The sequence below is a fragment of the Siniperca chuatsi genome, linkage group LG4 (genome assembly GCF_020085105.1).
Source record: "Siniperca chuatsi isolate FFG_IHB_CAS linkage group LG4, ASM2008510v1, whole genome shotgun sequence".
NCBI lineage: Eukaryota > Metazoa > Chordata > Actinopteri > Centrarchiformes > Sinipercidae > Siniperca > Siniperca chuatsi.
This window is the reverse complement of record NC_058045.1, coordinates 12,416,727-12,444,550: the sequence shown is the minus strand read 5'-3', so window position 1 is coordinate 12,444,550 and position 27,824 is coordinate 12,416,727. Positions and strand designations below refer to the sequence as shown.

At 42.5% G+C, this 27,824-nt stretch overlaps 2 protein-coding genes across 3 annotated transcripts; one reads left to right on the top strand and one right to left on the bottom strand.

Moving 5' to 3' along the window:
• The first annotated feature begins 718 nt into the window (after positions 1–718).
• znf710a (zinc finger protein 710a) lies at positions 719–7,710 on the top strand. 2 transcript variants are annotated; one of them, XM_044192106.1, is made up of 5 exons: positions 719–835; positions 2,795–4,288; positions 5,049–5,240; positions 5,336–5,510; positions 5,937–7,710. In XM_044192106.1, exons 1-5 carry the CDS (start codon positions 791–793, stop codon positions 6,104–6,106), a joined length of 2,076 nt encoding a protein of 691 aa, XP_044048041.1. In that variant the 5' UTR covers positions 719–790; the 3' UTR covers positions 6,107–7,710. The 2 variants fall into 2 exon arrangements, with proteins under 2 accessions (XP_044048041.1, XP_044048040.1); XM_044192105.1 differs by having other exon boundaries at positions 2,795–4,318.
• Positions 7,711–7,944: 234 nt separating this feature from the next.
• Positions 7,945–24,637, bottom strand: idh2 (isocitrate dehydrogenase (NADP(+)) 2). Its single transcript, XM_044192104.1, has 11 exons — positions 24,402–24,637; positions 14,360–14,451; positions 13,703–13,868; positions 12,942–13,102; positions 12,639–12,782; positions 11,896–12,032; positions 11,469–11,620; positions 11,230–11,342; positions 10,328–10,425; positions 10,153–10,245; positions 7,945–8,344 (listed from the first exon to the last, which is right to left on the bottom strand). The coding sequence occupies exons 1-11, from the start codon at positions 24,514–24,516 to the stop codon at positions 8,260–8,262; spliced, it is 1,356 nt and encodes a 451-aa protein (XP_044048039.1). The 5' UTR covers positions 24,517–24,637; the 3' UTR covers positions 7,945–8,259.
• Between the last annotated feature and the right edge of the window lie 3,187 nt (positions 24,638–27,824).

Below are 27,824 nucleotides of genomic sequence, written 5' to 3'. Positions count from 1 at the left end.
CTCCTTCTCTTTTCTTTTGTCACTCAGTTTTTTTTCTTCTGAATTTCTCAGACAGTATACTTCAGGCTGTCTCAATAGTTAATTAGTTTGAATCTAGAAATAATAGCAGCAAACTACACGGTCTCTGGAAAGTTAAAATTTTAGCATGTCTCAGACATTATCTGTCTAACTGTTTTGCTACTGACAGACGCACCTCCACCCATAGTCTCTCTGAGTGTTTGTGTGTGTTGTGAAAAGTGTGTACGTGCCTCTGTGTGTGCCTGCATACATACATATATATATATATAAACATGCGTAAATTCACATATATCTGTCTGTGCGCACAGAGAGAAACTACTGATTAGATTTTATAATTGTTTGTGCGTTTGAGCACACGCTCATATAAAAAAGGAAATGCAAAGTATAAAGTGTGATCAAGGAAAGATAGAGCTTGTGTCTGTGTGCCTTAAAGAGAAATGTGTGTTGAAGGGTCATGCTGAATTGTATGTAGTGAGAAAGGGAGATAAGATATGTGTGTGTGTGTGTTTGTAAGAGAAAAGAGGAGAGAAAGAGAAGTGAGATGGGAAGGAGAGGGTGGGAGGAAGAGAAAGAAATGGGGTGATGCTGTGTGTGTCTGTGTGTGTGTGTGTGTGTGGAGGGCTGGGGGTGGGGGGAAGGGGGGTGGGGGGGCAGGCACAGTCAGTTCTGATAACAGCAACAGTAGGAGGAGGATGAGCCGTGGGACCGCCCCACTCTCCCACAGATATAAATAGGAGGTGGATTTTTTTACTCCACTCATTTCTCCTGAAGGATGAGATCCCTGAAACACCTCAAACATCACTCCAGGAACAATGTGGTGAGTTTGTAACCTAAAGATGGAGAAAGATGTGTTGCTGCTAAGGGTTAGAGGGGTGGTGGTTACTTGTTTTGCAGTTTGTTAGTAAGGTAATTTACACTCTCGTCTCTATGTGAGTGTAAGAGAAAGCGAGATTACTTTTCACATACATAGTACCGCAGTAGGAACATCTTTTCAAAGAGCTAAGAGTTGTGTTTCTATCTCTGCCGCACGTTTTCTGCTACTGCTCTAATTGTTTGTCCTTAGGTGTCTTTCAGATGCAACTTTAAACGTGAAAGTACGGACTCTTGCAATTACTACCCTTCCTTCTCTTTCTCCTTGTCATTTGTCTTTTTCTCTTTCATTTTGTCAGCCTTTCATTTTGCTGTGCTTTTTCTTCTCTCTCCAGCTCCCCCTCCTTCCACTCTTTCTCTCTCACTCACTCACTCACTCACTCTGTCTTTCTGTCTCTGCCCCCCCGCACACCCCTCCCTCTCCTTTTCCTTTCTCTCTTCCCTCCTCTCACATGCTCACTCAATCTCTCGTTCCCCTTCCCTCCCCTCCCTCTCCTCCCCTCTTTCTTTATCTTTCAGCCCCTCCATCTCATTTCTGTCTCCGTCTCCCTCCCTCCACTCCTCCCCGCCCACAGCTCTTTCTCCTTCTCTCCATACCTCCCTCCCTCTCTTTTCTCTCACTTGCACGCACACATGCACACACACACACACACACGCTTTCAAATACACACAAAGTCTCTTTCCTTTTCTTTCTCACAAACACACAGTCTGTCTCTGTCTGACTACTTTAAAAGCAGTAATTATAAATGACGTGGTTATCAGGGCATCCAGGTCTACTCCCCCCCACACACATACACCTTTATTCCTGCACTATCTCCTCTTCCTTTTTCTCCATCCACTCTTTTCTTTTCTCTTAGTATTATGTCAGGAAAGGAAGCAGCTCTTTCTGGTGTGTATGGCACAGAGTGAAGACTAGTGTATAGTCTGAAATGAAAGTAGGGGTCAGAGCTTCTCTTCCTACATGTCAGGTCCATGCTGAGAAATAACCTGAAACCAGTGGCCTACAATACTCGCTTCCCCTTTACCACAGAGAGCCAGTTTTAGTGTACCATAATTTCTTCCCCATAGTTTCACTGTTCCACTTTTACAGGTGGCAGGGTAAACATGGGCATGTGAGTCTGAAACACTTTCAAACCATACAATTATGTTAGAGTCTTATGCATCGGTCTGGAATACAGAATGAGCTCGAAGCTCAATCGAATGTCTGTTATGGATATGAGACTGCCTGCCGGCATATATCATCTTGTTAAGGAAGCCCAGTGTGGCAGGCATTATGAAGTTGGCTACGGCGAGTGTAGAGCTAAGACGCTTTGCTCCTCATGAATGGGACAGATAGCTCCAGTGATGAGCTGACTTTGGTCAGCACAGGCTGCCCCGGGACCCCACAGGAAGTGCAGAGGACAGTCTACGGAAGTCAACTTCCTGGCTGGACCTGCATCCCTTGTTGTGTTCTTTATTATTCTAAAGCCTGTCAAGGAAGGAAGCGGGGTGCTAACACAGATCTGCCTTATCTCCTCAATCGAACGTTCTGTGGATTCAGAGCAAAGAAACAAGGCGTAGTCCGAATGCGGATTTCACAGAGTAACTGTGAAAAACATTATCTTAATACTCTCTTGGAGTCCTGGGAAAGGAACATTGTATTGCTTCTGGTGTCAATCTGGAACACAGAACCTTAAAAACTAAATTATATGATAATTTCAATATTATGGTGACACAAAACCTTTTGTTTGTATTAATAGGAAGCTTACCAACATCATGAGGCTACAATGGGGAAATTAGGTTATATGAGGAAACACTGTGTAAGGCAGGGATTGTAACAACAGAATGATGAAAAAAACACACACAGATGTATTATTTCTTCTAGTTCATTTTTTAAACTTGTGTTGATTTATCTGTTTTCTTCCAGGAGGAGGAGAGTGGCCGCTTGGTGCGGACCTACCCCAAGATGACTGAGGGCCAAGTGGATGTGGGCACACAGACGGAGCCTGTGGTGGTGCTATCTCTGGCTCAGGCTGCTGTTCTTGGCCTCATCTCCCAGAATGAAATCTTTGGGGCCACCATTGCTCCTAATGGCTTTTACACGGGGGAGCCCAGAGAGTGTCCCCCTCCTCCACCTGAGGCAATGGAGTATGAATATGCTGACCAGCTAATAGGGGCCAACGGGGACTACCTGGCTGAGCCTGCTGGGGAGCCGGAGCCCCAACCCCACTGCAGTGAGAGAAGACGGCCTGGGCCCCGTGGGAGGACCAAAAGGCCCAGGAGTGATGGAGAATTAGAGGGTCACCCACACAAAGTACCAAGTCCACAGGCTCAGGTTAAAGGTGAGCGCCTTGAGTCTGATACCCCTCCTTCCTGCATTCATGTGAACAGCAGGCGCAGTCCACGCAAATCAGAGGAACCAGTCACCCAACAAGGTTCTCTGAAAGAGGAGCAGACCTGCAGAAACTGTCCCTCATGTGTGAGAGATATATCCAGGCCACAGACAGACGGTCAGCCAGAACAGGAACAAGAAGAAAACACTGATAGAGAAAGAGAAAGGAAGGAAGAAGAGTTGGTGGTGGAGGAAGAAGAAGAGGAGGAGGCACTAAACCTTAAGACCAGCGGAGAGACTGGCAGTCCTCTGGAGAGCCGCTATTATGAGTCCAATGAGGTGGCGTACGAGTCTGCTGACATGGCCCTGCCAGGAGAGTATGAGGAGAACAGCCAGGCCATGCTGTGGTCAGACCCAGAGGGCCTTGCCAGACGAATGCAGATTGACCGGCTGGACATCAACGTGCAAATCGATGAGTCTTACTGTGTAGATGTGGGAGAGGGTCTGAAACGCTGGAAGTGCCGCATGTGTGAGAAGTCGTACACATCCAAATATAACCTTGTCACTCATATTCTGGGCCATAATGGAATTAAGCCCCATGAATGTCTACACTGTGGAAAGCTCTTCAAGCAGCCGAGCCACCTCCAGACTCACCTGCTCACCCACCAGGGAACCAGACCTCACAAGTGCACCGTTTGTGAGAAGGCCTTCACGCAGACCAGCCACCTGAAGAGACACATGCTGCAGCATTCGGACGTCAAGCCCTACAGCTGTCGCTTCTGTGGCCGTGGCTTTGCCTACCCTAGCGAGCTGAGGACCCACGAGAACAAACATGAGAGCGGTCAGTGCCATGTCTGCACCCAGTGCGGTCTCGAGTTCCCAACCTACGCGCACCTGAAGCGCCACCTAAGCAGCCATCAGGGCCCGACCACGTACCAATGCACAGAGTGCCACAAGTCCTTTGCTTACCGCAGCCAGCTGCAGAACCACTTAATGAAGCACCAGAACGTGCGGCCCTACGTTTGCCCCGAGTGCGGCATGGAGTTTGTCCAGATTCACCACCTCCGACAACACGCTCTCACTCACAAGGTACTGGCAGCGCACACCCTCGCACTTAAGGTACTGAAACCAAATGATGTGCCTTTATCTACCAGTTTATATGTTCAAAACAAAAACCCAGAGTAGGCTGGCCTTATGTAACCACACAACATCACTAAACATTTATTTAAAATAGACAAATGTCATTATCAAGATATAGACATGTAAGGGATTTAGGGAAGAAGGGAAGTATTTTAGCTTCACTCCTCTGTATGAATCCACATAGAAAAATGGGTGGTATATTGCACACTTGCATCATAGCCTTTTCTCCAAAACCAGTTGCTTTGTAAACATAGCCTTCAAAGGCCTTCAGTTTTATTGTGTGGCTCAACCCCCCACTTGCATGTGTTTTGTGTTGTGTTGTTCGCAGAGCTACTTCCCTTTGTGTCTGATGAATCACTCTGGTCTTTCTCTCCATTTCATTATATAGTCTGTTTTATTCTATAGGGGAAAAAACATTTCTTTTCCTGGCATTTGCTTTGGTTAAAAATTTAAATAAAAGTTAAATAAATGTTGAAACAAAAAAAGTTAATTTTTTCCATTGTTAGACTTTTTCCACTCTGTCCTTCAACACTTGGGGGGGCTAATGTAATCTACATGAGTTGGATCAAAAGCCAGAATTCAAATGCTCACACATGCACACACGTGAGCTCCTTGTGTGTTTTCTCCCAATGACTCATTATTTATTTTCCTCTAAACCATATATTTAGCTAAATTAATTAAAAGGCCCAAACACTTTTTGTTTCCCCAGGGGATGAAAGAATTCAAGTGTGACGTCTGTGCCAGAGAGTTCACCCTCTCTGCCAACCTAAAGAGACACATGTTGATCCATGCCAGTGTGAGGCCCTTCCAGTGCCACGTCTGCTTCAAGACCTTTGTCCAGAAGCAGACCCTTAAAACGCACATGATTGTCCACCTGCCGGTAAAGCCTTTCAAATGCAAGGTGAGTGAAGCAAGTGGAGTTTTACATCATGACAACCTGGGTCCCACTGTGATGGAGCGGGGAGGGGTACTGACTAATATGCTCTTGTCTCTCAGGTGTGCGGAAAATCGTTCAACAGAATGTACAACCTCCTCGGCCACATGCATCTGCACGCCGGCAGCAAGCCCTTCAAGTGCCCTTACTGCACCAGCAAGTTCAACCTGAAGGGCAACCTCAGCCGACACATGAAGGTCAAACACGGAATCATGGACACCTCAATAGATGGACAAGGTGAATAGCTCCATCAATTGTCCTTAATTACACTCTCTGCTTTGAAACTGATGAAACTCCTTGATGACATTTGAATTTGTTGATGGGTTATGTGTGGCAAATTTCCCAGTGGGACTGCTTGGTGGGCTTCATGTCACATTATTATCACTCAGTCTGTCCCTAATGCACTTTGACTCAGCATGTACTGTAATCTAGTGGCCAAGTGTTTTGATGTTTCTCTGTCACTCCTTCCCTGTGTGTTTAGTAAATATAGCAGTGCCTGGATTAGACATGCCTGTCTCTATCAGTAAAGACTGATACAGAGGCAGGGGAGGAGGGGCAATCTACTGGCTGTCCTCAATGAGGCCATGTGTCTTTAGGAATTGCTCTGTATGTGTTAATCAGGACAGAGTGGGTTCATATTTGTGACTTTGCTTCCTTCTTCAGAACCCCCCCCAGACACAGAAGGCCAGGAGGACTATGAAGAGGAGAGCTTTGAATTCAGCGAGCGAGAAAACCGGGCTAACAACAACAACACACCAGACATCGCCAAACTATCTCAAATGGAGTATTACAGCACCTATGGGAAGGGCGCAGGGCGCTTCAGCACCGCATGAATTATTAAAATGACTCCAAATTGAATATAAGTGTGAACTAATGAAAACAGGATTGTTTTTTGTTGTTGTTTTGTTTGCTGTTAAAGGCATTCTGCTTGGGTTGCTCGTCAATAGTGTGAAGAAACCCAGCAAACTGCACATTCATATGCACTGGAATCACTCAAAAGCTACAAAATTTGGAAATGTATACTTTTTACCTTATTACGTATTTTTCATCTCTAAAACACAGCAAATCCACTGAATAAATATTATATTTGAGAAAAGGGGACTGGCTAAAACAGGAGCATTTAAGTAAAAAAAAAAAAAATCTATATAAATACGTAGATGTTGTCAACTGCTTAACTACAGGAACATCATCTGAGCCTAATTTGAAAAGCACATTTTTAGCTACAAGCATAAAAGCATATGGTGATGTTATACTGCACTTACTCATTCAGACAATCTCTCAGTCTGTTGGGGTAAACTAATGTGGAGGGTTAAAGAAGGGAACATGTGTTACTGTTCATCTCACTTGCCAAAGCTTATCAAGTTGCAGGAGGTTAATGATTCACTTTGATTTTTACAGTGATAAATTCAATTTGAGGTCTGCAAAATGAGTTAAATTCCATTGGATTTGCAATCCGTGTTATTGTATATTATTGTACAGAATGTATCAGTCCTCTTGTATGTTGGCTGGTACTGTAATCAGTGCATAGCACTGAGGACCACTGTGTCTACTTTTTAGGTTTCTGCATTAACAAGCATCACCTTGTATTGATCTCTAGTCTATGAATGTAATTGTTTCTGTGGAATGTTTTAAGACGCTATCAAAATCAAAATATCCTTTTTAAATGATAGGACCCCTTTACCAAAGAATTGGATCAAATCTTGCAGCAAGTCTCTTTTCCTTGTTGAGCGGGGACATTGGATTTCTTGGGGTCCAATTGCAGACCTCATGAAATTACATTCAGGTTCTCCTCCCACCCATCTGTAGATCTCTTCAAAAGATTACCACAGAGAACAGACTGTGGTACAGCTTCTCTTTCAACAAACGTCACCATTTCCCCCCAATCCAGGGATTCACGAGACAAGACTGCACCATTTTTCAAAAGCAATGCAAACTCTGCATTCATATTGCAGTTGTTTTTTTATGGATGAATCTCAACAAGAATTGTCCCAAAAAACTCGGACAGAAATATTAAGTGCCCCAGTGTGTCTGCAAGAGCATGCCATCCATCATGCTGTACACTGGTCTCAAGTGATGAACGACAACCTCCCAACATGTGACAGGGCCATGGACCTTGTGGAAAATGATTTGGGAAATGCTCAATATATTCAGTTTCCCAGTGTTTAGCTTTTCAAACTTGTAACCTGCAAACAAGGTATCCATTTGCGATGTTGATATAGCGCATTTAAAATAAAAATGCTCAATTTTGTGAGTTTTTCAGCTTCTGTGTTCATTCCATCACTGTTTTAGTGATGATACAAAAAGGGAAAGATGTTCAGCTTAAATGGCTTACTGTTTTAGACATTAGTGTGCCGATAATGTGGATAGAAATGTATGTACAATGTTGTGTACCAGACAATACTGTAAAATAATAAATTTATTTACCTTTAAAATTGTTGCCCTTTGTTTTCAAAATTTTTTTTTAAAAAATGAGACGGTGTAGTCCCTCATTCGTCCAGGAGTGTTCTATCGTAGAAAAGGTTTCAGTCATCTGGACACTGTTTTCAGAATCAAGACGTTTTGAATTGAGAATGACTTCCGGATGGGACTCGAAACGTCTTGATTCTGAAAACAAGTGTCCAGATGACTACGACTGAAACCTTTTCAAAAAACAAAAACAAAAAAAACAATAGTGGGTCAAACAAGGGGATTTATTGGCAAAGGCTTCAGTCCTGCCCAAGGCATTACAGTATTGAATACAGTACTTCACATTACAAATAGAAAATCTTGCAAATAATGGGACAGATAGTTAGGGAGGCATCAGGTGGAAGGACAGCTGTCAACCATTTAATAATCTAATAGAACTGTACATAATCCTACACAGTTGTTTTTTTTAAACTTCAGACGAAATGCATGTGGATTTATTGACCTTTTAAGTTAAAAATGAGGTACAAAAACATACGAGTGACATTGCCATCTCCAGGCTAACTCTATTCTTTCAAGTCCTTCACTTGCCGAGGGCTTTATCCAGATTTGTCTTGATGGCGTCGAGGAAGTCTGTAGTATTGACGTAGTGCTCGTTCAGCTTGACACTGAGATGGCAAGACAAGACAGAGCAGATCAGAAAATTCAATACCATACTTACCATAAAACAATACTGTAGCACTAGAATCAGTAACCTTAATAATAATAATAATAATGATAATAATAACAATTATTATTATTAATTATTATTATTAATTATTATTATTATTCATTCATTTATGACAGTTATTAATATCAGCATCATCATTATCAATATTTCATTATTACTTAAAACATTAGAATGGGCAAGATGCATGATATAAGCAACTTTAAAACACAGTATGACTTGGTACTACATGACAGTTGTATTATTAAAAAAGTGTCCTCCTGTATTTATGTGCGTCTCTAGTTTGCTGAGAATAATGCCTTTAATGACAATAACAATCAATCATTGACAAGATATATGAGCTGCAATGCCTCATGGATAAAAAAAATGTTTAAAAAGAAAAAGGCAAGATGTGTTCAAGCTAGTAGGTGAGCCAATGCAACTATTAGCTAGTCTAGTACATATAGCTGTTGTGTGCAAAAACAAGTTGGTGAACGAGACGGCACATACCTCCACCAGAGCTACACAACCTTTAAATAAAAGGTTTAATAAAATGTTTAGAAAATCTTTCATCTGTAGCTGGAACCTAGATGGACAACCGTGCAATACGCGTGCAGTTTGTTCTTCATCATTCATGTGCATTTGTTCATTAGAAATTAGCAACAATACACTTCAATTAATATTTCACAAAGTTAAGAATCCTTTAAAATCTCCTGGATCCACATCGTGATCTGGACCAAGACTAATCAATTTTTTTCTAGACCACGGCCTAACTTTCCAAACTTCATTGAAATCGCTTTTTAAGATATCCTGAAACAAACAAACAACGAATACACAACTTTGAGAGCTAAAAAAACCTCCTCAAACTTTACACCCTATGGGTTACAGAAGACCGTACTGGCTTAAACTCCTGCCAGCTAAAAACAAGATGAGGGCATGTTTGGGACAAGGTTTCGAGTTCCCAACCTGTATTACATGCTGGCAGATCAGAATCAGGGTAAATAACACCCTGTCTTACATCAGTGTTTCAGACTGATGGTGGCAGTTTAATCAAAAAAGAAGGAAATCTGCCAGTGAAAGCAACATACACTCTTTTTGGGTGCCATTATAAGCTTAATGTCCCAAAACATAAAGATGCTCCATGGACTAAATGGATATATACTTCAAATTAGGGCTGCAACTAATGAGTTTTTGTATGATTGATTAATCTGTATATTAATTGTTTAATCTGACTATATACATAATTGTAGGCCATTACAATTTCCCACAGCTCAAGGTGTCAATTTTCAAATTGCTTATTTTGTCTGACTAACAGTTAAAAATTAAAATGATATAGAACGGAAAAAACAATTACTTAAATGATTAATTGCTAACTTAAAATAGTTGCAGATAATTTTTTTGTCGATCGACTAATTGATTAACTAACTGTCTTCACTCTACTCTGAATCTTGTTCCCCCTTGTGGATTACATGAAACATTAGACCTAGCATGTATCCAGATCCCCGCCCCCCCCAAAAAAACATTTTTTCCTAAACCTTTAATTGACATGGATGTCCTTTGCAATCAGGAACATTGTCATCATGATAGTTGCACTCATGTCTTTTATTCTATGTATTTTGGGTGTGACTACTACGAGCAGTAACTAGGTATATCTAATTAAATGGATATCTTGTATATCATCATCACCTTCACAAGTAATATGTTTCAGAGAGTTGTCAGAGCTACATCAACAACATCAAAACGTACGTATTAACATGTATATGAACTTACTTGGGTAGGCCATGGATGCAGCCTGCGAGGTCCTTGGTCATCGTACCGCTCTCAACTGTCTCGACACACACCCTCTCCAGAGTCTGGGAGAACCTGCAGACGAACAAAGACATTTAGAAAAGGCATGTTTCATCCCAGGGCCAGTATGTTTCCTACAAATTTAAACATCTCTCACTTGATAAGGTCGGGGTTGCCATCGAGTTTGCCACGATGCTCCAGGCCTCTGGTCCAGGCGAAAATGCTGGCAATGGGGTTGGTGCTGGTCGGCTTTCCCTGAAAGTAGAATTGAGGATAATGTTAGGGTTTTTAACTACTACACAGTACTGTAATGCAGTGATGTTGCTAGGTGACACATTTAAATCTGAAAGGACGCAGTAAACTCCCTATTTTTCCCCTAACAATTCTACATTGTTAACAACAAATGTGTTGAAATCATATAAAAATCAATCTTGCTGTCAAAAAACTAATTTATTAAATCAGGCTATAGCCTCTCACCTGCTCTGTGTCAAGGTTGAGTGCGTGCACACACACATACACACAGCAGGGAGAACAGCAGAGATTACTTGAGTTGATGACAACTACGCTCGTTACTGTAAGTGAGTGCAATAAAACCTTTGCAAGGAAAAAAGCCAATACTTTATCAATAAACCTGTTTGTAATGAAAAAGAACTGATTAGAGTATAGATAAGAGTAGTAGTAGTAGTAGTAGTATCGATTAAATCCTAATAATACCCATCCCTAAACGAGTTTAACACTACAATTATTCAAAAACCACACATTTTAGTGGGGACCCATTCAAATGCCCACCTGTGGGTTCTGGGGACTCACTACATTGAAAACCTATCAACATCAACAATAATGTTTTGTTTTTTTATTATCATGAATGTAAAGAATCATTTATTTACTAGTTTTGGGCATCTAAGCATTCTTCTCATTCTTAGTTTTTACCACTCGATGGCAGTATAACTCCACAGATCACACAGTCTGTTTGCAAGGCCATAATTTGTCACATTTTCATTGTCCAGTTGAAATGCTTTCCAAAGCAGAGCACTAAGATTGATAAAGATGGTCACTAACCTTCTGGTGCTCGCGAAAGTGCCTCGTCACAGTGCCGTGGGCTGCCTCAGCCTCAATAGTCTTGCCATCAGGGCACACGAGAACTGATGTCATTAATCCCAGAGAGCCAAAACCTAAAAAGGGGAAACAAATTCCACAACTCAAAAACTGGCAAGCACCTCACCCTTATATGTTTCGGTATTACGTAACAACGTAATTTCCCAAGAAGCACTAGTCGTGTTGCTTTCCAAATATCTCACCCTGTGCAAGGATATCAGATTGAACATCTCCGTCGTAGTTCTTGCAAGCCCACACAAAGGCTCCAGAAGATTTCAGCACTTGGGCGACCATATCATCAATAAGCCTGTGCTCATACCAGATCTTCAGTCTGTCAAACTCAGGCTTATAGTGCCTGTAGGAAGCACAAACATAATAAACTAAAGCTACTTTTTGCTTTTTTACCTTGCTCTACAAGATTTAAGTGAAAAAAGGTTTGATTTTTCTATAATATTGTACCACATCCTAATTACTGGTATCATTTTGTACATAAGAATAAACTAAATACATTTCTTTTAGTTTGGTACTGTGTTTTATTTTACCAATGACAAAAATGTAGTTTAACAGAAACTCTTACATGTGTCTATTTGTGCATAAAACCAATCAAACATCAAGACAGAAGACACTCACTTTTGAAAGATATCCTCGAAGATGTCTTTAAACCTGCCATCATAGGCCTTAAGAATGGTGTTCTTTGTGCTCATGTACAGTGGCCACTTCTTGCCAATAGCATACTGGAAGCAGCTGTGTGCAAAGCCTGTAATAGACTGTTAAGGGGGAAATACAAACAGTTCATGGCTACTGTAGCATTTTATCAGTAGTACAGAGGTTAACAAGCTTCCCCTTGACAAGTTGACAGTAATCTATGATCTCTGTGACCTCTGATGTTGTTAAATCAAACAAACCGGTGCTGATGAAGATAAACAAAACAGTAGCAAAGCAGGTTAAACAGAGGTTAGTCTACTGCAACGACTGCTATGTCAATTTTACAAAAAGCCTTAGGCAGAATGTAATAGTACCATCAGGTTTTCTTTAAACTAGAAAAAGTTATAAAAAAAAAGAATTCACTTCCCGGCTGTTGTAGGGAAATTAGCCTTTTTCAAAAATAAAAAAAGTATATTTCAGTTTATTCCTGACCCGTTTTTCAAGATTTACATCTTCAATAGGAACAAATGGGTTTGGGGCTGAGTGCCACAGACACAGTGGGGTAGTCAAAAAGAATTGAGCAAGGGACTAACATTGTTGGTGTTTTTGTCGTTTGTTCATTAAAAAAAAAAAAAAAAAAAAAAAAAAAGAATGAAAAGGATTTGTTGACAGTAGCAAAAAATTAGAATATCGCTAGCCTTATTCTTTAAATAGAAGTATACACTGACCTCATCTGTATTGTACATGCCCATTCCACAGCCACCAGCAGGAAAGTCATAGACCTCCCATTCCTTGCCTGCACTACCATCAGCAGGTGAGAAGATAATCTTGAATTTGCCGGGCTGGTCCACAACAAAGTCTGTTGCTCTGTACTGTAGAAGAAACACAGCAAGTTTCATTAACTTGAAGAAATCTGATATCAGTCTTGAAAACTGCCTGGCTTGTTGTTTCTTTGGGCTCAGAAGAGGTGAAAGAAACATTACTGCAAACTGAATTGGAACATTTTCTTCAGCATTTTAGAGGAGACTCGCCTGATCACCAAAGGCGTGTCTGCCGATGGTGATGGGCTGTGTCCAGCCTGGAACAAGCCTGGGAATGTTCTTGCAGATGATTGGCTCACGGAAGACGGTGCCGCCCAGGATGTTCCTGATGGTTCCGTTGGGACTCTTCCACATCTTCTTCAGGTTAAACTCTAAATATTTAAAATAAATAAATAAAACAAACAAAAACAAAACCACCCACCCACCACAACAGTACAGAAATGACTATAAGACAGAAAAATACCAGAGACCTACAAAACACAATCATTCATCAAGTGTTCATCTTCATGTACAATGCCAAATGTTTTTGATCACCCTACATGTCAACATTACTGGTTAAAAATTAAGCATGCTCATTGTAAATACTGCAGATGCCAGTTTGCACACAGGAGAAGGCATTTGCCTAAAACATCTGTGCATTAATAAAATCATTCAGTTGGAGTTCTGTCCTGCTCATGACCAGTTCAGCCTATAGTATATGTATGTACAAGACAAATATATTTTGTGTTGTCCCCTACACTGTATTTGAACTCTTGACTTGGAGTGAATAATAATAATAATAATAATAATAATAATAACAATAACAACAACAACAACAACACCATCATCAAGTTTATTTATATAGCACTTATCAAAATCAAAAAGCACTTTACAGGAAAAATCCTTCTGGTAGCGAGGCGATGGGTGCAAGTCTAAACTGCTCTGTAATTATAAATGTATGTATAATAGGCTATCAAAGCCTTATTACATACCTTCCACTCTGGCTTCGTCAGGTGTGATGGTGGCACACTTAACCGCCACATGGTACTTCTTAGTAGCCAGGGCAGAGTCGATGGTGACCTGGTCATCAGTGTGGTCACGGTACGGCAGACCCAGGTCATAATACTTCAGCTCAACATCAACATTGGTCAGGATGAGCTATAGGACCACAAAAACAAGAAACACACAAGACATGAATTAACATTTACGAACTACACTGGTCTAACTACACTGTTCTGCTGTCTAAAAAAACTATACGTTTCCTGAGAGATTAAATAAAATATCTTTTAATACAATACATTCTGGGATCACTGGGATTGTTAACACAAGACATTAAACTGTGGGTCTACAAACAATACAACTCATCAGTTGTCAGCAAAACATTCAGGGATTTTATCTCACTTCTCCATGTTTTCTTCCTGAACCAACGCACCATCTGCTCTCTGCAGAGGCAATCAGCCAGTGACTGAATGAAACATCACACAGACCCCTCCCCCCACATCATACATGCATAATCTTCCACATAACCCACCCCTCACATCCACGTGTCGGTCTGTGATATAAAAGTAGGCGAGGCAGACAGTGTGGGCATGTCCTTCTCCAAGACTCACACCAGTGTTTGTGTTTACCCCTCCACACCACTTCATCACCTTCTCTTTGATGAACTCCCAGATGATCCTGGTCATCTCGTCTCCGTCCATCTCCACCACCGGCTGGGCCACTTTGATGCGTCTGTCGGCATCTGTCAATCACAAATACAGTAGGGTTCAAGTAAAATAAGCTTTTCATTCACAACAAAATGCTTTTTTATTTAAGGGTCAAAGACTGCTGAGCAACAATCAAATACAGGAAACTGCACTGACTGGGGTGAAAAAAAAAAAAAAAAAAAAAAAAAAAAAGAGGGATCCTGTTTTGAGGCTACCTGCAGAGGACAGTGTTTTCCGTAGGGCTAACGTGATTAGCCAACTGAAATTTTTTTAACTTTTAACTATTTTAAGAACTGGGACGGTGTAGTCCCTCATTCGTCCAGGAGTGTTCTATCGTAGAAAAGGTTTCAGTCGTAGTCATCTGGACACTGTTTTCAGAATCAAGACGTTTCGGCTCCCATCCGGAAGTCATTCTCAATTGTGAAAAAATTGGACGGGAACTGGAAATTTAAGCTACTCTGAGTTACATAAGCCCTGCCCTCAGGAGGGAATTTGCCTGAGTATCTGTTAATAGCTAGTTTCACCTGAAACTGACCTAATAGTTTCAAGATGGCCCAGTAATCAGTAATCAGGCCTATTGTTCTCTGGCTGCATCTCCTTCATCACTGTTAAGTGCCTGATTAGCATGTGATAGGCGTGACCAAGGTGATAATACACTGATAGACTTTGGGCAGATTAAATCTCAGACCACTATTTCTGTTCAAAGAGGGGTTCTCTTTCTTCACAAAAATGGCTTCCTTGACGCCCCGTTCAAACCAACTCTTCTCTCTACTAAGAATCTTCACCTCGCTGTCTTCAAATGTGTGGTTTGTAGCTTTTAAATGCAAATACACGGCGCTCTGTAATCCTGAGTTAGTGTCGTCTGTGCTGATAAAGTCTTTTGTGAAGTGGCTGTTTGGTTTCGCCTATGTACCGTTCTTTGCAGTTTTCCTCACTGCACTGAATGGAGTAGACAACATTGCTCTGTTTTTGTGTGGGTAACTTGTCCTTAGGGTGAACGAGTTTCTGTCTTAAAGTGTTGCCTGGTTTAAAGAAGACAGGAACATCGTGCTGTCTAAAGATCCTTTGTAGTTTTTCAGACAGTCCAGATACATAAGGAATGGAGACACCGTTCCTTCTTGGTTCAGTTACACTTTTGTCCTGTTTTTTGGCTCTTTGTTGATAGCCCAAGTAGGATAACCACAGGCTGAGAGTGCATTCTGGACATGCCTTTCCTCTTTCTTCTTACCCTCTGAGCCTTAGGGCACTTCTTTGGCTCTGTGTTGTAATGTCCAGATTACACCCAGCTTGTGCTGTAGTGGATGGTGTGAGTCAAAGAGCAGGTATTGATCCGTATGTGTTGGTTTCCTGTACACTTCTATCTGGAGCTTTCCGTCCTCTCCTCTGAGAGTAGAACAATCAAGAAAGGCCAAGCGGTTCTCTTTTACATCCTCACGCGTGAACTTGATGTTGGGATCCACCGTATGAATATGCTCTGAGAACGCTTCCAAGTCTTGTTTCTTGATTTTCACAAAGGTGTCATCCACGTAACGGTACCAATGACTTGGTGTTGTGCCCGGAAACGAGGATAATGCCTTCTTCTCAAACTGTTCCATGTACAGGTTGGCCACAATGGGAGAGACCGGAGAGCCCATAGCACAGCCGTGAATCTGTCTGTAGAAGTGTCCCCGGAATTGGAAGTAGGTTGTGTTGAGACAGATGTCTAATAGTTTACATATGTGTTCAGGTGTAAGCTTGGTCCTTTGCTGTAAGGTGGAGTCCTCCTGCAGTCTTCTCATCACCGCTGTCACTGCTTCTGAGGTTGGGATGCAAGTGAACAAGAACACTACATCATAAGAAACCATAACTTCATCTGGGTCTAACTGGAGATGTTTCACTTTGTCCACAAATTTCTGTGTGTTTTCCACATGATGTACTGTGTTCCCCACCAACGGAGCCAAGATTGTAGTCAAATGTTTGGCTATGTTGTATGTGATGGAATCTGTGCTGCAAACGATGGGTCTGAGTGGAACATTCTCTTTATGAATTTTGGGAAGGCCATAGATGCAGGGAATGGCTTCCCCAGGGTATAGTCTGTAGTACAGAGGCCTGTCTATCACCTCCTCCTTCTCAAGCTTCTGTTTTGCTACAAGAAGAAGGTTATAGACTGTCTACAGAAGCTTAAGTAACTCAGAGTAGCTTAAATTTCCAGTTTCCGTCCAATTTTTTCACAATTGAGAATGACTTCCGGATGGGAGCCGAAACATCTTGATTCTGAAAACAGTGTCCAGATGACTACGACTGAAACCTTTTCTACGATTTTAAGAACTGATTAATCATTTCAATAATGCAACCACAAGGGGGCACAAGCCAGTGTCTTCTTGTGCCAGTCCCAAGTCTGGATAAATGCAGAGGGTTGTGTCAGGAAGGGCATCCGACGTAAAACACATGCCAAATTAAAAATGCGAATCGTGAAAATGACTTCCATACCGGATCGGTCAGGGCCCGGGTTAACAACGACCGCCACCGGTGCTGTTGACCTACAGGGTACCGGTGGAAATTGGACTACTGTTGGTCAAAGACGAAGAAGGAGAGGAGGAAGGTGTGTTCGTAGGCAGAGAGAGAAGAGGAAAGCTAAGAATGTAGGACTGACAGTAGGGATTTTGAATGTTGGGACTATGACAGGGAAGGCTAGAGAGTTGATTGACATGATGCAGAGAAGGAAGGTGGACATACTGTGTGTCCAGGTGACCAACTGGAAAGGTAGCAAGGCTAGAAGCTTAGGAGCAGGGTTCAAGTTGTTCTACCATGGGTCAGATAGGAAGAGAAACAGAGTAGGAGTTATCCTGAAAGAGGAGTTTGTGAGGAATGTTCTAGAGGTGAAAAGAGTATCAGACAGGTTGATGAGTCTGAAGCTGGAAATTGAAGAGGTGATGTTCAATGTTGTGAGTGGTTATGCCCCACAGGTAGGATGTGAGTTAGAAGAGAAGGAGAAACTCTGGAGTGAGTTAGATGAAGTGATGCAGAGCATCCCCAGAGGTGAGAGAGTGGTGATTGGTGCAGATTTCAATGGGCATGTAGGTGAAGGGAACAGAGGTGATGAGAACGTGATGGGCAGGTTTGGTCTTCAGGACAGGAACGCAGAAGGACAGATGGTGGTAGACTTTGCAAAGAGGATGGAAATGGCTGTAGTGAACACTTTCTTCCAGAAGAGGCAGGAACATAGGGTAACATATAAGAGCAGAGGTAGACGCACTCAGGTGGACTACATCTTGTCTAGACGTTGTAATCTGAAAGAGACCAGTGACTGTAAAGTAGTGGTAGGGGAGAGTGTAGCCAGACAACACAGGATGGTAGTGTGTAAAATGTCTCTGGTGGTGAGGAAGATGAAGAGGACAAAGGCAGAGCAGAGAACAAAGTGGTGGAAGTTGAAAAAGGAAGAATGTCGTGTAGTTTTCAGGGAGGAGCTGAGACAGACTCTGGGTGGTCAGGAAGTGCTCCCAGATGACTGGACCACTACAGCTAATGTGATCAGGGAGACAGGTAGGAGGGTACTCGGTGTGTCATCTGGAAAGAGGAAAGTGGACAAGGAGACTTGGTGGTGGAACGAGGAAGTGAAGGAGTGTATACAGAGAAAGAGGTTAGCTAAGAAGTGGGACACAGAGGACTGAAGAGAGTAGACAGGAGTACAGGGAGACGCAGCGTAAGGTGAAGGTAGAAGTGGCAAAGGCCAAACAAAGAGCATATGAGGACTTGTATGCTAGGTTGGACACTAAAGAGGGAGAGGTGGATTTGTACAGGTTGGCCAGACAAAGAGATAGAGATGCGAAGGATGTGCAGCAGGTTAGGGTGATTAAAGATAAGGATGGAAATGTATTGACAGGTGCCAGGAGTGTGATGGGAAGATGGAAGGAGTACTTTGAAGAGTTGATGAATGAGGAAAATAAAAGGGAACGAAGAGTAGAAGAAGTGACTGGTGTGGAGCAGGAAGTAGCAAAGATTAGCAAGAGTGAAGTGAGGAGGACATTGAAGAGGATGAAGAGTGGAAAGGCAGTTGGTCCTGATGACATACCTGTGGAGGTATGGAAGTGTCTAGGAGAGGTGGCAGTGGAGTTTCTGACTAGTTTGTTTAACAAGATCTTGGAGAGTGAGAGGATGGCCGAGGAATGGAGGAGAAGTGTACTGGTGCCAATTTTTAAGAACAAGGGAGATGTGCAGAGCTGTGGCAACTACAGAGGAATAAAGCTGATGAGCCATACAATGAAGTTGTGGGAAAGAGTAGTGGAAGCTAGGCTAAGGGCAGAGGTGAGCATTTGTGAGCAGCAATATGGTTTCATGCCTAGAAAGAGTACAACAGATGCAGTATTTGCTCTGAGGATGCTGATGGAGAAGTACAGAGAAGGTCATAGGGAGTTGCATTGTGTCTTCGTAGATTTAGAGAAAGCGTATGACAGGGTGCCGAGAGAGGAGCTGTGGTATTGTAAGAGGAAGTCTGGAGTGGCAGAGAAGTATGTTAGAGTGGTGCAGGACATGTATGAGAGCTGTAAGACCGTGGTGAGGTGTACTGTAGGTGTGACAGAGGAGTTCAAGGTGGAGGTGGGTTTGCATCAAGGATCGGCTCTGAGCCCCTTCTTGTTTGCTCTGGTGATGGACAGGCTGACAGATGAGGTTAGACAGGAATCTCCATGGACTATGATGTTTGCGGATGACATTGTGATTTGTAGTGAGAGCAGGGAGCAGGTGGAGGAAAATCTAGAGATGGAGGTCTGCTCTGGAAAACAGAGGAATGAAGCTTAGCTGCAGTAAGACAGAATACATGTGCGTCAATGGAGCAGGGAGTGAAGAAGGTGCAGGACTTTAAGTACTTAGGGTCAACGGTTCAGAGCAATGGAGACTGTGGAAAAGAGGTGAAGAGGCGAGTGCAAGCAGGTTGGAACGGGTGGAGAAAAGTGTCAGGTGTGTTGTGTGATAAAAGAGTATCAGCAAGAATGAAAGGAAAGGTGTTCAAGACGGTGGTGAGACCAGCGATGTTGTACAGCTTAGAGACAGTGGCACTGAAGAAAGACAAGAGGCAGAGCTGGAGGTAGCAGAGCTTAAGATGTTGAGGTTCTCTTTGGGAGTGACGAGGACGGACAGGATCAGGAACGAGGACATCAGAGGGACAGCTCATGTTAGATGTTTCGGAGATAAAGTCAGAGAGGCCAGATTGAGGTGGTTTGGACATGTTCAGAGGAGACACAGTGAATATATTGGTAGAAGGATGCTGAGGTTGGAGCTGCCAGGCAGGAGGTCTAGAGGAAGACCAAAGAGGAGATTTATGGATGTAGTGTGAGAGGACATGAAGTTAATTGGTGCGAGTGAAGAGGATGCAGAGGACAGGGTTAGATGGAGGCACATGATTCGCTGTGGCGACCCCTGAAAGGGAACAGCCGAAAGGAAAAGAAGATTAATCGTTTCAATAAAATACCAACCATTTGCTGGCTACAGCTTCTCAAATGTGAGGTTTTGCCTGCTTTGCACCTAAAGGTCACCTATGGATTTTCTGAATGCTGGTCAGACAAAATAAGGAATGGCAAAACGGCACTTTGGGATCTGGTAACTTGTGATGGACATTTGTTTTCTTGTAAAAAAAAAAAAAAAAAAAAACAAAAACAACAATACATGTGACGTTTACATAGTGTTCTTACCAAAAAGCATTATTTGTGGCTAACCAATGTGTTGAATGCATTTCATTCCTCACAAAACATTTGCAAGGCCAATTTTAAAAAAGTCTTTTTAAACTTAGTGTTTATATTTAGTGTTTATATTTGTGTTTTCTTGCTAACAGTCTTCCAGTATTTGCTACGTTTCTTGACGCATTACTGCCCTACACAGTCGATTGGTGAAACAGCCTAAAACTGACAGCAGGAAAGTATTGCATTGCAGAGCGTGTGCATGTGATACAAACAAATAGGCACCTGCTTACAAAAACGCTGCTCCATAGTGCCACTTGTGCCAACAGTACACGCAAGTTGTCGCCAGAAACTCAACAGGGTACCTTTAAGCTGTAGTTGCAACCCTAATTATAACTCACATTTGGCACATCAGAAAATACTAATATCTACAGTTACAGATTTTATTAGATTTAATTTTTAATGTACAGTCCACTCTTACTTTACAAACCATGATATTATTTAATTATTTATAAGGAAACAACCACTTAACAAATGTTAGTTTTTAAAACATGTAAACTTTAATAACTCAAAGTGTGCTCTATTTTCATGCCAACAATGCCTTTTGGGAGAATAGTCTCAACTTCTTAGCCTACCAATCTACGTTGATTCAACTGGAAAGCAGTCCCTAATCATTTCTGCTCTCATTCTGCTCAGTGTGTGAGAGTCCTGCCAGCAGGACCATTTCAGTGAATAGAAAAATACGAGGGGGGGGGGCAGAGGATCATGTGACTCTCAGGTTTCCCAGCCAAGTTAATTCTCCCCCACTGCTACCAAAGCCTTCCCAGAATAATGCAAGTAATCATAAGGAGTCTGGTGAAATCGTTACAAACAACTTTTCCTAATATAGGCATATATTAAATGAATTTAATAAAATTTCAAAAATCCACGTGGACTTGTGAAGACACTGTTGGGATTATGAAGCCTTGGTAACAGCTGTCAAAACAGCCTCTGCCCTGCTGACTACAGATATGTGGTGACCACGATGCACTGAAAATAACCTCCTAGTGACCTTTACGTTACAATTATGTTCCGCAATAGCATAAAGCAGACAGAAAGACATGACATGAGCCTACGTATTACTTTAGTGTTACTGATTAGGGTGACTTTCTGTGTTTTTTAGACCAACCTAATTCTCTTCAGGATAAAGACCACTAATTTTTCTTCTAAGTAGGCCTATCTGTCACCAGCACCGTGAAAAACATTATCTGTTTTTGAATATTTTCTGCAGGTAACCTCTCTAGATATTGTTTGGGCTTCTGCATGAGTGGCATTATATACTTCTTAACCTACTGAGCAGCGACCACTTGGTCCTTGTTTAGGAAGTTTGTCATTTTGGCATTGAAGATCATGTGTCAAAGGAAACTATGAGAATCGTTTAGTCAGTTTTATTCTAAATTTGTCCACACAGATGAAGTTGAAGTTACTCCACAACCTGAAATGGAAAGAACCACTATTGCTGTCCCCAGTGGCCCTAATTTCATGTTTACAAAAACTTTAGAGATTTAAGATTTTATCATTGGAGCTTTTTAGTCTATTAATCCACTGACAAAACACAAAAAAAAATAAAAAATTGAATGATCAACTAATCATTTAAGTAATTTGTCAAGCTAAATGCCAAATATTCCATAGTTATCGTAAGGATGTGAAATTTGATAGTAAACTGAATGTTTCGTTTTGTTTTGTACTGCTGGTTGGACAAAGAAAGTAATCTGAAGATGTAACTTTGGGGTTTAGAAATTTCTGATAGACACTTCTCACTATTTTCAGGTTATTTTATAAACCAAAGGACAAATCGAGAAAGTAATTAGCAGATTAATCAATTATGAAAATAACTGTTAGCTGCTACCCTATTCGTCATCAACATGTATTGAAGATTGAAACAGAAATTAGTAATCAGCTTTTTCAAACCACTATCACTATATACTGTGTATGTTGCTCATGACATAAGTTGTTGGGCTCTACTATCATAGTGCAGGGGGAGGAGAGCGCAGGGGGGAACTAAGTAGGTTACGTAACGTCCGAGTGTATCAACAAACTGAATACCGAAGGGCAAGCTGACACAAAGTCACGTGGGCCTGCCAGCCACATCATTCGTACATGCACTGGGGATAGGTCTGCACAACTCCCCCCTAAAAATCATACTTTAGTGCATAGCTTAGCATTGGTCTGTTGATAAGAGCTGTCTCCAAAATACTAAACATAAGCGCAAATGGAAAACTCCATCCAAACTCCAAGACTGAGATCTTTATTATGTGCTCAACATTACTTGTGCAATCTACATTAGGGCAAGCAGTCAGCAGTCTAAAACAACATGTGCCTTCACAGGATGACCAGAATAACCTTTGTCTATGTGTCCTCTCTGGTTAACTTTCAACATAGAGCAGCAAGCCTTACAGCCCTTCAGGTTTAATCATATGCCAAGAAAAGGCATTCACCAGGTAAACAAAACGAGTCAAACCGAGCTGCAGGCAAGACTGTAGACGTTTGTGAGAAGGTTGGTTAATAAACTTTTAAACAGAACTTGAAATGCTGACCAAAAAACAGAAGCTGCTGCAAATGCAAGGCAGCAAAGTTTTCAAAATAAGACTAACAGGAGCATTACACCTTCTCTTTGTAAAATCCACAGCCAAGGTGAAACAGCATGTTGGCCAATTTTATGAGCACTGTGACATTTAAAAGGGCACGTAATTGCAGCAAACTTCTGCTGGCAAAGACAATGCATCTTGTGATTCAAATTAAAAAATAATAATAAAAAAAGGTAAAAAGTCAATCTTCCAGTTTGAATCATCTGCAAATCATAGCTGTCACAAGACTGGCACACTGCTTTATATCCCTGATTATTGCACCAAGTGCAGTGACAATACTGTCACATGTGTGTGTTAACAAATGTTACACCTACTGCAGGTAGCTGTAAGACCTTTTCACTTGGGTTTAAGAGTAGCTGCTTTAACAGCATGAGTTGTTTTATATACCTGAGACATTCCAGGGAGGTGCGAACTGGGTTATTATCATCACCACTGACAACTAAGTACACTACAAAGCTCAAATGACATGTTGATTCAATCACACTCAAGATCGAAGTACCCTTCAAATGACCCACTGCTTTATGAACACTGGTGGTGCTAGCTTGGGTTGCATGGAGACCTGTATCTACAGCACCAGAGCTTAGAGAGATTCAAATTCCTGCTGTATGAAATTTGGGATGCCTGCAGAGCCCACGTGATGAATCTGGATCCCTGCTCCAATCACAGACAAAAAAAGGCAACTGATTTTGGTTGCACTGACCTAAATTTAAGTAAATCAAAATTGTAAACGTTTAGAGCCAAGATAAAAGTACCAGGCCGCACGGGGTTTTATAGTCACAATGCTAGGGTCAGAAGTGGTAAAATAAACGTGCAGTTCTTAGCTCTCGAGTGAATGTGACCCAGATCAGAAAAATTATGTAGGACAGACCGAGCACTGGCAGCGGCAGCCATTGCTCTCTATAGCGTCGTCTCGTATGCGGTGGCTGACCTTGTGAAAAGTTTTCCAAGTCAGAGTCGCACGAATAACATGATGGCTGAAGAGCAGCCTATCAGTTTGGATTTGGACAACTGATTTAACTTGATCTTGAGTGACAGTGATTGTATTTTAGCCTCAATCACGAGCAATGAGATTTCCGCACAGACAGCTAAAAAAATAAAAATAAAAATAAAAAAAAAAGCTTAATCTGATTCATTGGCTGCCAGTTTTTGCAGCGCAATTTTCTCCTTGATTTAATTCTTCTTACGAGGAAGAGTGGAATATACAATTACAAGTACAATTATTTTCGTAGGCGATTTTTGACCGTTTACGTTTAATTCATTTATGTGATCACAAATCTTCGCACTGTCATCAACTGTTCCTCAAACTTTGAATGTGGAAGACAAAGACAGTCGGCCCTCATCTCCCTCGACGTTTACAGCCTCCTGATTATGTAAACAACCAGCCCTCGACCAGACATAAAACATCCATTAAGGCACTCGGAGGCGTTTGGAGAATCGTTGCCCCTAAGCTCAGACAACTATTAACACCATTAACAGCATCCCAGTTAACAGTACACGTAACTTGGCTAGCATAGCTGCTTAGCAAGGCGCCACCGGCTTCTAACGGCTGGCACATCTTGTCGCTCTCGTGCATAGGCTGACATTTACGTACATTAGCTTGCCAAATAAAAGGCGTCATTTTAACACAAAGCTAGGTCAAGCAGCAGTTGACGTTAACCGTCAACATAATGATGTTGAGGGTGACCCCAGTTATCCCTCTCCACTCACAGTTTCTTTGAGGCAAAGTCTGGCAATTTGCAGCCGGCGCAAGCACCGCGGGGTTTCTGGAAAAAGCAGCGGCAGACCTCGATAGCGAGCTGAGCACTTTCAAATATCCAGCCATGTCTCTCCCCGGCCCGAATCAATTTGCGGTTGAGGACTCGACGAAACTCAGAGCAACCAGAGGACAAAGCGCTCCGAGGTTCTCGGCAATATAATAGTGAGCAGAAGTAGCAGCTCCGCCCTTCTTCGCCGTCCCGGCGGGATACGCTGAGCGCTACGCCAGTCACACAGACGCGGAGGAGTATGGAAAGCCATGCAGTTCAAAAATACTTTTTTAATTTAAAACAACACGTTGACAAGTTCCCATGTAGTCAAAATCTATGTTTAAGTGTTTTTTTAAAAGTATTTTTGTAGGTATTCTCGGGTATTTTTAATGGCATTTTAGAGTTTGTCATTAACTGAAAAACGCTAAAAAAAATAAATGTATGACTCAGGGACGTCTACTAATTTTAACTCTAACGCTTTCTTTCATATGACTGCCAGAGCAGAGTGTGTCTGGGGGCTGGTCATGGATGTATAATCAGAATCAGAAATACTTTATTGATCCCCGAGGGGAAACTCTTTTGTTACAGCAGCTCACTATCACGTCAGTGCACACAGGAATAGAAGTACTAAGCAAAAAATATAATACACTATAATACAGGCAAGATAAATTAAGTACCAAGTGGGTATAAGTATAAAATTAAAATAAGTGTGAAGTACAAAGTGGGTTTACCGGTTGATGATAATAATACGGTATAAAGTAAATATGCATGAACTGTGAAGTTAAGTGTAGCTTATTAAGATTATAATAAGAAGGAGGATATTGCACAGCAGTAATTAGAAGTATGAATAAATTAAACTGAAAACAGAGTATATTGCACAATTATGTCAAGCATTGCAGAGATGTAATGATCAATGTCCAGTTTAATGACTTAGGGTCATACAGACTGACACAGGGAGGAGTTAAAGAGTTTGATGGCCACAGGCAGGAATTACTTCCTGTGGCGGTACTCCTTTGTTTGACCAGCACGTCATGGAGCGGGTGGGAGACACTGTCCAAGATGGCATGTAGTTTGGCCAGCATCCTCCACTTTGACACCACTGCCAGAGTCCAGCTCCACCCCCATGATGTTACTGGCCTTACGGATCAGTTTGTTGAGCCTATTAGCGTCCGCTACCCTCAACCTGCAGCCCCAGCATGCAGCAGCATACAGGATACCACTGGCCACCACAGACTCATAAAACATCTTCAGCATTGTCCGGCAGATGTTGAAGGACCTCAGCCTCCTCTGGAAATAGAGCCGGCTCTGGCCCTTCCTGTAAAGAGCTTGAGTGTTCTTGGTCCAGTCCAGTTTATTGTCCATGTGTACTCCCAGGTACTTGTAATCCTCAACAATGTCCACACTGACCTCCTGGATGGAAACCGGGGTCACTGGTGCCCTGACCCTTTGCAGGTCTACAACCAGCTCCTTAGACTTTGTAGCATTGAGCTGCAGATGGTTCTGCTCACACCATGAGACAAAATTACCCACCACAGCCCTGTACTCAGTCTCATCACCACCGCTGATACATCGCGCCACAGCAGAGTCATCAGAAAACTTATGAAGGTGGCAGGACTCCGTGTGGTAGCTGAAGTCTGCAGTGTAGATGGTGAAGAGGAAGGGAGAGAGGACAGTCCCATGAGGGGCCCCAGTGTTGCTGACTACGCTGTCCGACACACAGTGCTGCAGGCGCACGTGCTGTGGTCTGCCAGTCAGGTAGTCAACAATCCACGACACGATGGGGGCATCCGCCTGCATCGCTACCAGCTTCTCACCCAGCAGGGCTGGCCAGATGGTGTTGAAAGCACTGGATAAGTCAAAAACACGATCCTCACTGTGCTTGCCGGCTTGTCCAGGTGGGTGTGGATGCAATTCAGCAGGAAGATGATGGCATGCTCAACTCCGAGCTGGGGCTGGTAGGCAAACTGAAGGGGGTCCAGGAGGGGTTTGACCATGGGCCGCAGCTGTTCCAGCACCAGTCTCTCCAGGGTCTTCATTATGTGGGAGGTCAGTGCCACCGGTCTGTAGTCCTTGAAACCACTGGGAAGCGGCGTCTTCGGCACAGGAACGAGGCAAGATGTCTTCCACAGAACAGGGACCCTTTGAAGACAGGCTCAGGTTGAAGACATGTTGAAGGACTCCACATAGCTGGGGGGCACAGGCTTTTAGCACCCCGGGGCTAACTCCATCGGGGCCTGCAGCCTTGTTTGAGTGGAGTTTCATCAGCTGTCCTCTCACCTGGTCAGTAGTCAGGCACACAGCAGAGGTTACAGGTGGGGGAGGGGGGGAGTTATCAGTGTGAAGAGTGCTGTTACCCTGAGAGCCAGTTGAGGGGGGAGTAGGACTCTCCCAGGAAGATGGAGTAGAGAGGAGCAGAGGACTCAGAGGAGCTTGAGGGCCGGCAGCAGCTGAGTTAGGGGGGGAGCCGGTGCATCAAATCTATTAAAGAACAGATTAAGTTCGTTGGCCCTGTCCAAGCTGCCTTCAACTCCTCTGCTGCCAGTCAGTCTGAAGCCAGTGATGCTCTTCATGCTGCTCCAGACCTCTCTCATGTTGAACACAGCCTCCAAGACCGACAGGGAATACAGTTTCATGGTCATTTACAGAGTTTTCTGATGGAAAGATAGCTTTCGTGACTGTAAGCGCCCATCAATAACCGCAAGAAGTCCCTCCCTAACTGCCTGTTTTCACAGGAAACACATAAATATGTGGAAGCAAACGTCACTCTGCCAGCCATTTCATGGGAACTTTAACAATATGTTGTTTGCTCATTGTTAACTTGTTGTGAACGTGTTGTTAACGTGTAAAAAAAAAAAAAAAAAAAAAAATTCCCACCCGTTTTGCATCAAGTCCTGCCCTACTGTGCTGTGATTGGCTAACTCGTTAATTTGCAGAGTCTTTGTGATTGGATTGGATTTACTCAATGAACATATTACAATCTTGGACCATGTGTTGTCATCAAGAAAAACAAAGGGTTAGAGAACTGTATAAGATAACAAAACGGGAATATCTAGGGGAAAGAAGAATTTACTTGGATAAAGATACAAATCAAGATACAAAGATGCAAACTGAAAGCTGCTATAACAAAGTCTTACCCTATTATGTATAGCACGTATATTTTCGCGACACCTAATTATTAAATAAAATATTTGGTACTTCTTCCTACTTCGAGACTTCAAGGCATGAGGGGGAGTGAGAGGGAGAGGGCGGGCTTAAGCGACTCAGCGACTGTCTATCACTCAGGGCTCACGTTCACTGTGTACCGTCAGTGAATCAGTGAACACGCACTGTTCCCGTGCAGTAAAAGGATCTGAGACAGTCTCAGGCTCAGCCACCCGTTTTATCA